Source organism: Pristis pectinata, chromosome 2, assembly GCF_009764475.1.
Source record: "Pristis pectinata isolate sPriPec2 chromosome 2, sPriPec2.1.pri, whole genome shotgun sequence".
In the NCBI taxonomy this organism is placed as follows: domain Eukaryota; kingdom Metazoa; phylum Chordata; class Chondrichthyes; order Rhinopristiformes; family Pristidae; genus Pristis; species Pristis pectinata.
In genome coordinates this window covers 116,504,890-116,518,809 of record NC_067406.1, presented here as the reverse complement: position 1 = coordinate 116,518,809, position 13,920 = coordinate 116,504,890, and the positions used below count along the sequence as shown (strand labels likewise).

At 41.0% G+C, this 13,920-nt stretch overlaps 1 protein-coding gene across 5 annotated transcripts in view; it reads right to left on the bottom strand.

Moving 5' to 3' along the window:
• Positions 1–13,920, bottom strand: part of kiaa1109 (KIAA1109 ortholog) — a 285,307-nt gene that overhangs the window by 85,769 nt on the left and 185,618 nt on the right. For all 5 annotated transcript variants that reach the window (XM_052035089.1, XM_052035112.1, XM_052035104.1 and 2 more), the window contains exons 45-49: positions 13,718–13,893; positions 13,197–13,372; positions 11,810–12,519; positions 10,158–10,403; positions 8,737–8,830 (exon numbers count right to left, since the gene is read on the bottom strand). In XM_052035089.1, the coding sequence (XP_051891049.1) occupies positions 8,737–8,830; positions 10,158–10,403; positions 11,810–12,519; positions 13,197–13,372; positions 13,718–13,893 (1,402 nt within the window). The remainder of the gene's footprint in view (positions 1–8,736; positions 8,831–10,157; positions 10,404–11,809; positions 12,520–13,196; positions 13,373–13,717; positions 13,894–13,920) is intronic.

The window sequence follows — 13,920 nt, the reverse complement described above, 5'->3', positions numbered from 1 at the left end:
TGCAACACATTAACCTCTGCAACTCTGCTATCTCCAATGGGATCCCACCACCAGGCACACCTTCCCCTCCACTTTCCGCAGGGATCACTCTCTCTGCAATTCCCCCGTCCACTCGTCCCTCCTTACCAATCAACCTCCTGGCACTTACCCCTGCAACCATGCAAAGTATCACACCTGCCCCTACACCTCCGCCCTCACCATCATTCAGGACCCTAGACATTTGTGAACCTGAGGGTGCCATTTATTGCATCTGGTGCTCCCGGCGCGGCTTCTTCTACATTGGTGAGAACTGACGCAGATTGGGTGACCACTTCGTCGAGCATCTTCGCTCCGTCTACCGCAACAGCCTGGATCTCCTAGTAGCCACCCACTTCCAATTCCCATACTGACATGTCTATCCACAGCCTCCTCTACTGCCACATTGAGGCCAGGTGCAGGTTGGAGGAGCAACCCCTCATATTCCATCTTGGTAGTCTCCAACCTGACAGCATCAACATTGATTTCTCTAACTTCTGGTAACCCCTCCCATCTGTTTTACCCTTCCACTTTGTTCTCCCTCATTCCTGTGGCCCCCTTGCCCCTTTCTCTTTCCCCTCCCCCACTCTTACAACCTGCCCATGACCTCCCTCTGGTTCCCCACTTCCTTCCTTTTATTCCATTGTCTACTGTCCCTTCTTCTCTAGCCCTTTGCCTCTTCCACCTATCACCTCCCAGCTTCTCACATCATTCCCTTTCATCCCCCCTCCCTCACCCATCTATCTTCCCCCTCTCACCTGGATTCACCTATCACCTGCCAGCTTGTGCTCCTCCCCCTCCCCCCACCTTTTTATTCTGGCTTCTGCCCACTTCCTTTCCAGTCCTGATGAAGGGTCTTGACCCAAAATGTTGACTGTTTATTTCTCTCCATAGATGCTGCCTGATCTGCTGAGTTCCTCCAGCATTTTTTGTGTGTTGCTCTACTGTTTCATGAGCTGATTTCATCCTTGTGGTTACATATAATTCAAGTAATCCAAGAACTCCTTCCCATTTAGTAAAGATATTACGTATAGAGGAAGACCCTTTTTCTATTTATTCTCTGTTCTCTATTTTGCCACAAATTGAGAACTGAATTTTGGTGCTGTTTCTATCATATTCTGGTTAATCTAACTGTTATGCTGAATCTCAAAAGTGAATTTGAAGAAAATTTTACACTTGAAAATGAGGTGATAACAGGTGAAAACAAGCAAGAATGTTTCAAGAATTAGTTGCAGGCAAAAACAATTAACACATTATGAAGCCAAGTACAGGCAATGGCCAGCAACCAGCTCAGTCTAATTAGGAAACGTCTTAACGGGTCCCTACTCACCCTACTCAAGATGGCACCAAAGTATTGCCAATAACATTTACAAAATTTTAAACCATATTGATTTAGAATTTCCATCTGAGCTCCAAATAATTTTTCAGAAGAAATAAGGCAGGTTAAGTAAAACATTCAGGGCTATGCTCTACCACATTTTTGTTTTGCCCCATTTCCTATTGTCCCAGCCAAATGGCACAAAGCATATTACAGAGGACAGATCTAAAAGAAATGCAAACAAGGAAAATGCATCAATTGATGGACTTCCTTGCATTTGAACATTCAAAAAGGGTTGCCCGCATTGCCCCATTTTTTGACTTTAGGAGTTCTAAGTAAAGTGTTATACTATTATCCAACTTGTAAAATGCTGGACACAAAATTGAAAGCTTCCCTAATAATGGAAACAAAAATTTGCACCTGTAAATAGAGGAAAATGAATGGTAGTCAATTCCTACAAAGAAGTCAAATACTTAATGTTCTGATAAAGGATGATGCTCGTCAGTTCTTTTAAAGGGACAGAGTATCAGACGATATCTCATAATAAGATGCCCGGCAATACCCTTATAATCAGTAGTTATTGATAAACCAAGCATTAATACTATATTCAATTATTACTGTTTGCGACCATGAGAATGTAAAATATATTTTCACTTTGTTTTAATGCTGTATGCAAATTTAAAATAAATGGAGTGGTTTAGTGAGAATGGAGTGGTTTACTGAGGCTTTAGCGAGAAAAGGCTGAGTAAGTGACCTAGGTAAGAGGAGTGCAAGCAACTCATTAATGAGAAGATTTCAGTAAGAATGCACAGATAAGATCAGGTAAGGTCTTTATTTTGTTGTCTGTAAATCCTTAGTCCTTGATTCAGTGTAGGCAGGATGGAAGTTAGGGCAGTGGAATGCTCCTCCTGTAAGATGTAACCTCACAGTCTCCCTGATGACTACATCTGCAGGAAGACCACCCAGCTGCAGCTCCTGACTGACCAGGTCAAGGAAATGGAGCTAGAGCTGAATGTACTCAGGACCATCCGGGAAGCTGAAAACCTCATAAATGAGACTTCTTCCAAGGTGGTCACACCCAGGGTACATGCTTCAGATAGATGGGTGACCACCAGGAGAAGTGAGGGGAGTAAGCAGTAAGTGCAGGGTTCCCCTGTGGCTATACCCCTCAGCAACAAGTATACTCCTTTGGATACTGCTTGGGGGGGGGGGGGGGGGATGACCTATCAGGGCACAGCAGCAGCAGCCAGGTCAGTGGTGCTGTGGCCGCCTCTGAGGCTCAGCAGGAAAGGGTAAAGTCCAGGCAGAGCAACAGTAATAGGAGACTCGATGGTTAGGCAGGAGAGTCTGTGGCTGCGAAAGAGACACCAGGATGGTGTGTTGCCTCCCAGGTGCTAGGGTCGAGGATGCCTCAGAGCAGCTGCAGAATATTCTCAAGGGGGAGGGTGAGCAGCCAGAGGTTGTGGTGCACGTTGCCACCAATAACATAGGTAGAGAGAGGGAAGAGGTCCTACGCAGTGAGTATAGGGAGTTAGGAAAGAGGCTGAAGAGCAGGACCTCTAAAGGTAGTAATCTCTGGATTACTCCCGGTGTCACATGCTAGTCAGGGCAAGAATAGGATGATAGTATAGATGAATGATTGGCTGAGGAACTGGTGCAGGGGGCAGGGTTTCAGATTCTTGGATCATTGGAACTTCTTCTGGGGCAGGGGTGACCTGTACAAGGAGGACAGGTTGCACCTTAACTGGAGGGGAACCAATATCCTGGCCGGGAGGTTTGCTAGTGCTACTCAGGACGGTTTAAACTAGTTTGTCAAGGGGATGAGAGCCAGAGCAGCAGGTCAGATAGTGGAGGGATTGAGAGGAAGGTAGATGTCAGGGCCAGTAAAAACAGGCAGGAGCAAAGTAATAGACACAATGAAATGGACAGTTTGAAGTGTGTGTATTTGAATGCTAGGAGTATTATGGGTAAGGGTGATGAATTTAGAGCATGGATCAGTACATAGAACTATGATGTTGTGGCCATAACAGAGACTTGGTTGAGAGGGGGACAGGAATGGATGCTTAATGTTCCAGGGTTTTGATGTTTTAGAAAAGATAGAGAAGGAGGTAAAAGGGGGTGGGTGGGGGAGGAGTTGCACTACTAGTCAGGGACTATAAATCACAGCTGTACTCAGAGGGGACATAATGGAGGGCTCTTCCCACTGAGTCCATATGGGTAGAACTCAAAAATGAGAAAGGTGCAATCACTCTGATGGGATTATACTACAGACCCCCCCAATAGCCACCGGCACATTGAGGAACAGAAATGCAGGCAGATTAGGGAAAGGTGCAAGACTAATAGGATTGTTGTCGTGGGGGACTTCAACTTCCCTAATATAAACTGGGACCTCCTTAGTGTAAGAGGTTTAGAATTTGTTAGGTGCATCCAGGAGGGTTTCTTAAATCAATATGTAGATAGTCCATAGCAAGGAGGGCTGTACTGGACCTGGTGTTGGGTAACAAGCCTGGCCAGGTGACTGACCTTTCAGTAGGATAACGGTTAAGGAACAGTGACCACAACTCCTAAAGTTTTAAGATAGCTAAAGGTAAGGATAAGCATAGATCTTGCACGAGAGTATTAAATTGGAGCAGGGCAAATTACAAGAGTATTGGACAGGAACTAGGGAGAGTTAATTGGGAACAGATGTTTCTGGGCAAGTTCACATCTGACATGGGGAGGGTGTTTAAAGACCAACTGCACAGAGTACAGGACAGGTATGTTCCAGTAAGAAGGAAGGACAAGGACGGCGGGGTAAGGGAACCTTGGATGTCAAGAGACATAGTGAATTTGGTCTAGAAGGAGAGGGTAGGACCACTCAAGGATAAAGGAAGGAACATGTGCTCGGAAGCAGAGGATGTGGGTGAGGTCCTTAATGAGTACTTTGCATCAGTATTTACCAAGAAGGACGTGGAGGATAGGGAGATCAGTGTGGAGCATGCTAATATGCTTGGGCAGTTCGAGATAAGGAAGGAGGTAGTGTTGGGTCTCTTAAAGAGCATTAAAGGTGGATAAGTCCCCAGGGCCTAATGGGATATACCCCAGGTTACTGAGAGAGGCAAGAGATGAGATTGCTGGGACCTTGACCAATATCTTCCATGTCCTCTCTAGCCACAGGCGAGGTCCTGGAGGTCTGGCAAGTAGCTAATGTTGTTCTATTATTTAAGAAGGGGAACAGGGATAATCCTGGTAACTATAAACCGGTGAGTCTCACATCAGTGGTAGGGAAGTTACTGGAGAGGATCTTAGGGATAGGATTTATGAGCATTTGGAAAACCATAGCCTAATTAGGGACAGTCAGCATGGCTTTGTGCAGGGCAAGTCGTGCCTTACTAACTTGATTGAGTTTTTTGACGAGGTGACGAGGGAGATTGATGAAGGTAGAGCTGTGGATGTTGTCTACACGGATTTTTAGTAAAGTGTGATCCCTCACAGGAGGCTCACGGATCCATGGTGAATTGGCCGTTTGGATTCAGAACTGGCTTGCCTGTAGAAGACAGATTGTGGTGGTCGATGGAACTTATTCTAGCTGTTGGTCTGTGACTAGTGGTGTTCCTCAGGGATCCATACTGGGATCTCTGCTGTTTGTAATGTATATAAATGACCTGAATGAAAATGTACACAGGTGGGTTCATATGTTTGCAGATGATACGAAAATTGGTGGTGTTGTGGATAGTGTAAAAGACTGGCAAAGGATACAGTGAGATATAGATCAGTTGCAGCTATGGGCGGAGAAATGGCAGATGGAGTTCAACCTGGCCAAATGTGAAGTGTTACACCTTGGGAGGTCAAATGTAAAGAGACAATACACTATTAATGGCAAGACCCTTAACAGTGTTAATGAGCAGAGGGATCTTGGGGTCCAAGTTCATAGCTCCCTGAAAGTGGCTACACAGGTTCATAGGGCGGCAAAGAAGGCATATGGCATGCTTGCCTTCATTAGTTGAGGCATTGAGTTCAAGAGTCAGGAAGTTATGCTGCAGCTTTATAAAGCTTTAGTTAGGCCTCATCTGGAGTATTGCCTTCAGTTCTGGTCACCCGATTATAGGAAGGATATGGAGGCTTTGGAGAGGGTGCAGAAGACGTTTACCAAGATACTGCCTGGATTAGAGAGCATGTGCTATGAGGATAGGTCAGACAAACTTGGGTTGTTCTCTCTAGAGCGGCAGAGGCTGAGGGGAGATCTGATAGAGGTTTATAAGATTATGAGAAGCATAGATAGGGTAGACAGACAGTATCTTTTCCCAAGGGTTGAAATGTCTCATACCAGAGGGCATGCATTTAAGCTGATAAGGGGAATGTTCAAAGGAGATGTGTGGGGTAAGTCTTTTTTGTCCCCCACACAGATAGTGGTGGGTGCCTGCAATGTGCTGCCTGGGGTGGTGGTGGAGGCAAATATGATAGGGGTGTCGAAGAAGCTCTTAGATAGGCACATGAATGAGGGAAATGGTAGGATATGGATATTGTGTAGGCAGAAGGGATTAGTTTAGTCGGGCATTTTGTTACTAATGTAATTGGCTCGGCACAACATTGTGGGCCGAAGGGCCTGTTCCTGTGCTGTACTGTTCTATGTCCTTTGTTCTAAAGTATGATCTGTTGCCAATGACAAGCATGCTACTATTCTCTTTTATGTTAAACAAATGATCTACTACCATTAGTTAATTGTTAAACTGCTTCTTTGTATTTAACATCAGTCATGGTTCAGTTGGGTGCCTTCTTGCCTTTGCATGAGAAAGACAACTGTTCATGCTGCACACCAGAGTCTTGAATACAAAACAGATGCCAACAATACAATGCAGAACTAAGAGTTTTAGAACTTCAACTTTTCACCTTTTTGTCAGGAGTAGAGGTGAGGATGGACCAAATAGGCTACTGTGAGGGGGACTGGGTGCTCACATCAAGGACAGAGTCACTGTTAAAGAGATTTTTGCAGTGGATTGGCCTCCTCTCTGTCCTTGATAAGTTCCCTGGGTATTCAAATAGGCTGGTGGCCTTGGCAGTGCTGAAGAACTCACACGTCATGCCTGTTAGTGAACTGCCAAGCCTTCTGCACTCTTTCCATCCACCACCTGCTCTTTAGGTCACTGCTCCTCTGTTGGGCCTTGGTTTTCAGGAAGCTGTTGTACTGCTTATATTCCCGAATTGTGGTTAATTAGCTCCTCAATCTCCCGGTCACTCTCATCAAACCAGTCCTGGTTCTTCATGGCAAAAAAGACAAGAGTCTCTTCACAGGTGTTAATTATAGTGTGCTTCAGCTCCTGTTGGCTGGGAGTCAAAAGACTGACTGTGAGGTGCTGTTCAACATCGATTTCTTGCAGCAACATCTGTGTTGATGCTGAGGCTTTGGGGCCAGTTGATGGTGATAATAGAGCAAGCTGGGCAATGGTTAGTCCAGCAGCCATTGGTATCCATCATGGCACAGTGAGGTAGATATCTTGGTGGTCCCTCACTCAGACTAGCATATAATCTAATGGATGTCAGTGCTTGTTCTGGTATGAGTTCTGTGCTTCTTAAATTCACAATCTCATTGTCCATTCAGGAAGAGGAGTATATACCAGTACACCTCTAAGATACTGTAATTGTGACCATCTTTCAGAAAGGAGATAGATTCAACGGGAGTAACCACAAAGTGTTCTCCCTACTATCTGCCAAATGGAAATTCATTGCTGCAGTTATCCTCAACTGCCTCCCCCCATCCCCCAAAAGCCAAAAAGGTGCTCTGTAAATCATAGTATGAATTCCATCCATCTCGAAGCATTGTGCACATGATCTTCACTATGCAGAAATTCTAAGAGAGATTCCAGGGAGCAGTACCAACCACTATATGTGGTGGTTGGTACTGCTCCCTGGAATCTTGACCTCACTAAAGCTTTTGACTCCATCAACTAGAAGGAATTCTGAAGCACTCTCCTCTGATATGGCTACCCAAAGAAATTCATCTCCATCTTATGTTTACTTCATAACCGCAAGCAAGCCATGATTCTAACCAACAACTCTACAACAGAGCCAATCTCAGTGAAGATTTGTGTCAATGTAGGCTGCATTATGCTCCAGTTTCCATTGACCACTTTTAAGTATTTTTAAGACTATCTTTAATGTTTTGCGTTTCCAAACACGCATCCTATTTTTTTTTAAACAAAATCCGATATATACTTAGTTAACAAGGCAGATTTTCTGCTCTGTCAAAGTCATTAGTGGACTACCCTGGAACATGCTTCAGTCTTTGGCACAGTCTCTCACTGGGCACCCAGCTCTCAGCACTTCAGCATGGCTGAGTGCACAATTAGAGGCAATCGCAATGCAGGCAACTTATTGCACTCACAGAATAACTTTGACAACCAGTGCAGCCCTAACCCAGGCTTAATGGTTGTCAAAAATGTCAGTATTATTAAACCATTTAAAGTCTCTAACTTTCACGAACATTTAATAACTTGGAATCAATTAAAAAGTAATAATATTGTTTCCTCATTAAACATTTTATACTAGAAATATTCACTTCGTAAAAGAAAAATTAAAAATATTAATTACGTAACTTAAATAAATAATAACTCCATTTGTCTTTCTCCCATGAGTCAATTCCTCCCTTTTGAATGGGGATTGCCTGCTTGCATCATGCTGAAAGTGGCTCAGGCTTGCAGCAGGCTTCACAGCCGAGAGCTGCTCATGTGAACAGTCAACCTGTGCAGCACAGTGTAGCCAGAGCAGACTGCAGCAGGGTACTAAGTGCCCATGGCAGCTTAACTCCACATCAGCAAAAGAAACCAAAACTTCTGCAGGGATAAACAATATATCACAGTTTAAGTGTTGGTGTTGGAGTGGAAGATTTGTTCAAATCTCAACTGCTGCATTACTCAATCTGAAAATGTGGTTTATATCTTTCAAGACTGTCCTATTGTCTGGAAATGCATTTTGTAGGTCAGCTTTCAACTGAGAATCACGATTTGAAAACTAGCAAAGTATTATTGCAATCAAGTGCCACGTTTAAAGCAACTAAATTATTGTATCAACAGTGATCACAACTTCCAATTTTTCCATACAAAACTTTTTGATGAATTTAATTTAAAAAATTCAGCTAATTTATAGTTCATACACAGGGTTAATGTAAAAATATGGATAGCTGCTTTACACAGAAATGTATTTGGTATTGTTCGCCACTCCCCTCAGCACTTCAATGCTTAGGCAATACATTTATCTGCATTTAGAAAACAAATTGGATGGATCTTTACGATAACATCTGAGGCATACAACTAAAAAAATGGCAAACTAATTCTGTGAGCCCCCATCACCATTCTATGCATTTCTTTAAAACTTCAGAAATTAGTATTCTTTTAATGGAACCAATCCAAAGAATAGCCTTTACTCACTGAATGTTTGGTGTAATCCCTTCCAGTAGGACTATGTTTACGCCACCTATGTGAGCAGTTGCGCAAGTTTCAGTCATTTTTTGGTGCAAAACATCTGAATTAAAAATAAAAGCAAAATATTATCCTATGCTCAAGTTGGACTTACATCAATATTTGATTAAACTGTTTCAAAAAACAATTAAGATTTAATTATACAATGTTAGGTCTGAACAATTTTATATTTTGTTATAATTCCATACAATCTATTAACATATTTGAATGAATAAACGTGTTTCCGGTTCCTTCATGTCAAATCATTTTACATGGTCCATCTAAGATTCTTTCTCCATCTTTCGTGGAATTAACTGACTCAATTATGGCAACAGGCTGCTTAATTTTCCTTTAGGGATATTGATAGATGCTCTTTGTACCTCTAGAATGTTTTGGATTTACCTCTGATTTCCAGCATTTGCACTTTTTTCTTATCATTTCTTTCACAATCCATCTGGTGAACAATTTTATTTTGACAAGAACTTGCAAATAACACATAAAACTGCTCAGACTTCTGTCCCGAAGCTACTGTGGCATCCAAAATAATGATTTTATGGTTTTGCTTAAGTATTGTTAATACTCAAACAATTGATATCAAGCTAGTTAGATAGCATCTAACATTTCAGAGAGAAACAGAGTTACTGCTTCTGGTTCATCAGAACAAGGTAAAGTTATAAACTAAATATGTTTCAAGTTGCAAAGAAAGGAGAGAGCTAGAAAGAACAAAGAACAAAGGTTGGGGAATCAAGAACTAGAGGACATGGGTTTAGGGTGAGAGGGGAGAGATTTAAAAGGAACCTGAGGGGCAACTTTTTCACCCAGAGGTCATCAGTACATGCAATGAGCTGCCAGAGGAAGTAGCTGAGGCAGGTACATTAACCACATTTAAAAGGCACTTGAACAGGTACAGAGGGATATGGGCCAAAAGTGGGCAAATGGGACTAGCTTAGATGGGAATCTTTGTTAGCATGGATCAGTAGGGCCGAAGGGTCTGTTTCTGTGCTGTATGACTATGAAAAGTCTGCAATATGGCACAGACCAAGAGAGATGGTGGCGACTGCTGAGGGAGGGACCAGGACGATTTAGGTCATTCCACCACTCTTCATTTATACCCAATCACAGACATTTCCTTTGTTCTCTGCACTCCCCCCAATTTGTAACTTAAAAGATGTTCAATTTCTAAATTTTCTCAGTTTTGACAAAAGATCATTGACTTGAAATGTTAACTGTTTCTCTCTTTGTTGATGTTGTCTAACCTGCTGAATATTTACAGCATTATCTGTTTTTGTATCAAATCTATACTAATTAGATATGTTTGTTGAAAGGCTACAGAACTTTCAATTACTGTTAAATTTCACCTTACCCATTGTTCATATATTTGATACCATTACCTTTCATTTTCTCTTTCACCGTAAAGCTTCCATGGATCTTTTTAAGCTCTGCTTCCATTGTTAAACCACCAATGTCTGCTTCTAGATGAGTGCGGTTCACCATACCAACTCCAAACACTATGAGGGTGACGTGCTGGGGTTCAGAATTCACTAAGCTGCGCTTCCTTGACAGTTTATTCGGACTTGAGCATTCTTGTTCATTTTCAAAGATTACTTTGCAAGCAGGATCAGTGGGACTTCTACCACCTAGGTTTACAGATAAGGCAATTTATTTAGAAAGTATGACAAAATATTATATTGCACAATCACACAACACATGATGCTTTCAGCTACTGGAACCCCAAGCTTCCACCACCAACCCTTCATTTAAGACCATCCTTGAAATCTTTTAAAGCAAGCCTTGGCCTTCCTCATAGTTCCTTTTTGGATCAGCACTTATTTTTTGCTGAAGTATCTCTGAAGTGCTTTTGGAACTTTTTTCTAGATAATGCTGTATTATAGAAATACAAATTGTTGGTTCTTTACCGTGAATGGCTTAAAAAAGAATGGACTGCAAATTTTAAATTTAATAAATTGGTGAAAAGGAGGAAGTGTCAAAAATAAAGTTCTATTACACACAATATTTATATTTAATAACAAGTCAATAAATAACTATGATCTATTCTACTGTGATTTATTTTCTTTTTTTATCCTTGTGAAAGGACCATAAAGATTCTTGTTGAGGTTTGATAAATTTGTGCCCATAAAATAACACTCATATCATCAGTAGAGATTGTGAGAAAACAGAGACAATGTAATAAATCATCAGGAGGTATTCATAAATTTAGAGCTATAATCCGTAAGGCAAGGCCTCTGAAAATTTAACTCAAGCAGCAACAATGAAATGCATGTGAAGCTTGCTAGTGGCTTTGGAAAGTCAAGTGACAAATACAAAAGCTTGCCTTGGTGGAACAAGCCATGGTAGGTCTCTATTTCCTGTCTACAGCAAGCTTTACGTTCAGTTTCACCATTCAGAACAGCATCATTACTCGCATTGATAACTGTGATGACAACTTTAGTTACTAATTTTGAACACTGCCCTGCATTTTAATTTGAGTAATTCTATGTATTTTAAGTTTTCTATACAACCTTATCTTCTCTCATTGTAAAATTATAAAAAATTAATGAAAACTTCAGGAAAAATACATTGCAGCAAACACAAGGAGGAAGACACAAGAGACTGCAGATGCTGGAATCTGGAACACAAACAATCTGCTGGAAGAACTCAGTGAGTTGAGCAGGGAGGAAGATCCAGGGTAGAATTCGATTACAAGCTTGGAGTTATGCCATGAATTAAAATTGCTCTGGGTAAATTTGTAACCTTGGGTGAAATATTTAAAACTAAGTTTATGCATTCAGAAAGGAACTAGACAGATTATAGATCCATGCTTTTCATATGGCATTTGGACATAGGATTTGACTCCTTAAGTGGAACAAACTCAACGAACTAAATAGAATCTAACTGCTAAGGATATGGCAGCAGTAATTATACAAGTTACCACTTGGAAATGGCAAAGCACTGAAAAAAATGAAGGAATTAATATGGCATCTGAGAGAACAGATACTAACTTTGAAATCTGATTTCTTCTTAAAAGGTTACAGACTGATCCTACCTGTAGAGTCCAATACATCAGGAGAAGATTTTTCAAGGATACCCGTTGGATCCGAGATTAATGAATAGAAGTTAAGCAGTTTGTACATATTCTGCCAACACTCTGCAGAAGGCTCACTTTGTTCAGACACAGTGATCGAGTCAGAGTCATCCATATGAATAGTCACATGGTCCACTACATCCTTTGATCCCTTCCTGGAAACCTTTGAGGTTCTTCTTTGTGTTGGACCAGATGAATTTTTATTTCGCGATTCTCTTTTATTGTTCTCATTTCCAAGTCTTTTGCTTGCTTTCGTGCTATTTCCTCTTCCACCTCCATTAAGACTGCCTCGAGAACTGCGACTGAAATCTGATGAACGGAAATCCCGATGTTTCCGTGTTTTGAATGTTGGTGTGGGAGATACAGACCCAGCTGTGTATCTACTCAGTTTAATGTCTGTTTGAGTTGCCTTTATGTCATCAACCATTGTGCTAAACTGATGAATGAGACGGACTAATGCCATGTCTACATGCTGGCTGATAGACTGACAGGAGATAGTAAAGTTAACATGAAAGGTGCTCTGGTGATGTCTATTAAGTTCATGGAAGGAGAGAGCATTTGTTGAGTTCTGGTTGTAAGTTGGTCTGTCCATCACAACAGCATTTATGCAAAAGGTGTTAAACATCAGGGCTGGTTTGAAGTCAAGAGGTGGAAGATTTATCATGCCCTGTCTGAAAATCACAAAAGATGAAACAGATAGGAATTCTGTGCTTAAGCTGAAGTGTATTTAAATACAATCAAAAGTGCTATTGCCTCTAGTTAAACTACGTTAAAGTTCATCAACACAGGCCATGATGACATTAGAAATAAAGGTGGATCTGTCTTGGGTGCACAAAGCAGAGGTGAAGCCACATGGTGATTTGAGACCCAAGTTTGCTAAGATATCGATACAACAAATTGGGTGACAATGCTGATTCGAGAGGAGGCAGTAATTCTGATGCATTTGCACCTCAAAGTGAGGCAGTAAGACAAGCACCTTCACCAAATGCACTGTAGTTGTTCAAGATGGTGGCTCACCACCACCATCCCAAGGGCAATTAATGCTAATTTTGCCACTAAAGCTCACATTCCTGAAACAAAAACAGGACTGTGACTCAAGATGAGTTAGACCTTGAATTATGTTCTACTGGAAATGAAGCTGAGTGTAGTACAAATTGGAACTAGCAAACAACAAACATGACGACTGAATAAGAGGCATACCTGGAGCAATGTTACATGGAGCTATGACCAATGAAAGTTTTAAGATCAGGATTAAAGTCTTGAGGGATTGGTGATCACCACCTTTCCTATTAATCCAATGGCCTTTCTATATCTATTAGAAACAAAAATGCCACTTGAAATTAAATACCTTCTTTTTCTCCTGATCTTCCTTTCTTTAGATGTATCAGAATCAACAATATCTGCTCTGAGACAGTCCAGGCTTCCAGAGAATGACAAGTGTTTCCCAAAATACATCCCATAAGTTAAAGGTACAATATCTTGTGATTGTATTCCAGTGTTGCTCAGTAAAGGCTTAAAAACAACCTAAGAATAATGCAGATGAATAATATTTTAAGTTCAATTAATAATTTCAAATCAATATTTTTACTTTAATCTTTATAAAAATAAGTGCAAAACAATGTGTAACAATTGCAAATTTTAAGGTAACAATATATTGCATAAAATGACCTTTAAATGGAAAAGCTAAAACAAGATTACCAAAATTCAATTTCTAATAGATAGTCCATGCTAATCTCAGGATAATCAATTGTGTAAAATATTGATATTTAATGAAAAGAAAAAAATATGCTTTCACACATGTAATAATAAGGATTAACTGAAATTATATTAAATGTGTTTACAAGCTAAAACTGTGGATACTTCCATTACCTGCGCATCAGCCAGCTGAACAGCAGGAGGGCCTTGATTACCCTCCTCGATACCTACAATTTCATCCTGACTGGTGCTGTTCTGTGACTGCGTGCCATCCAGAGTGTTCTGATCACTGGACAGCATTGTATTAAAGTCAGATGCAGATTGTATTGTAGGAAGATTATACATCAAACCTATGCAAAGATAATAAAACACATTAA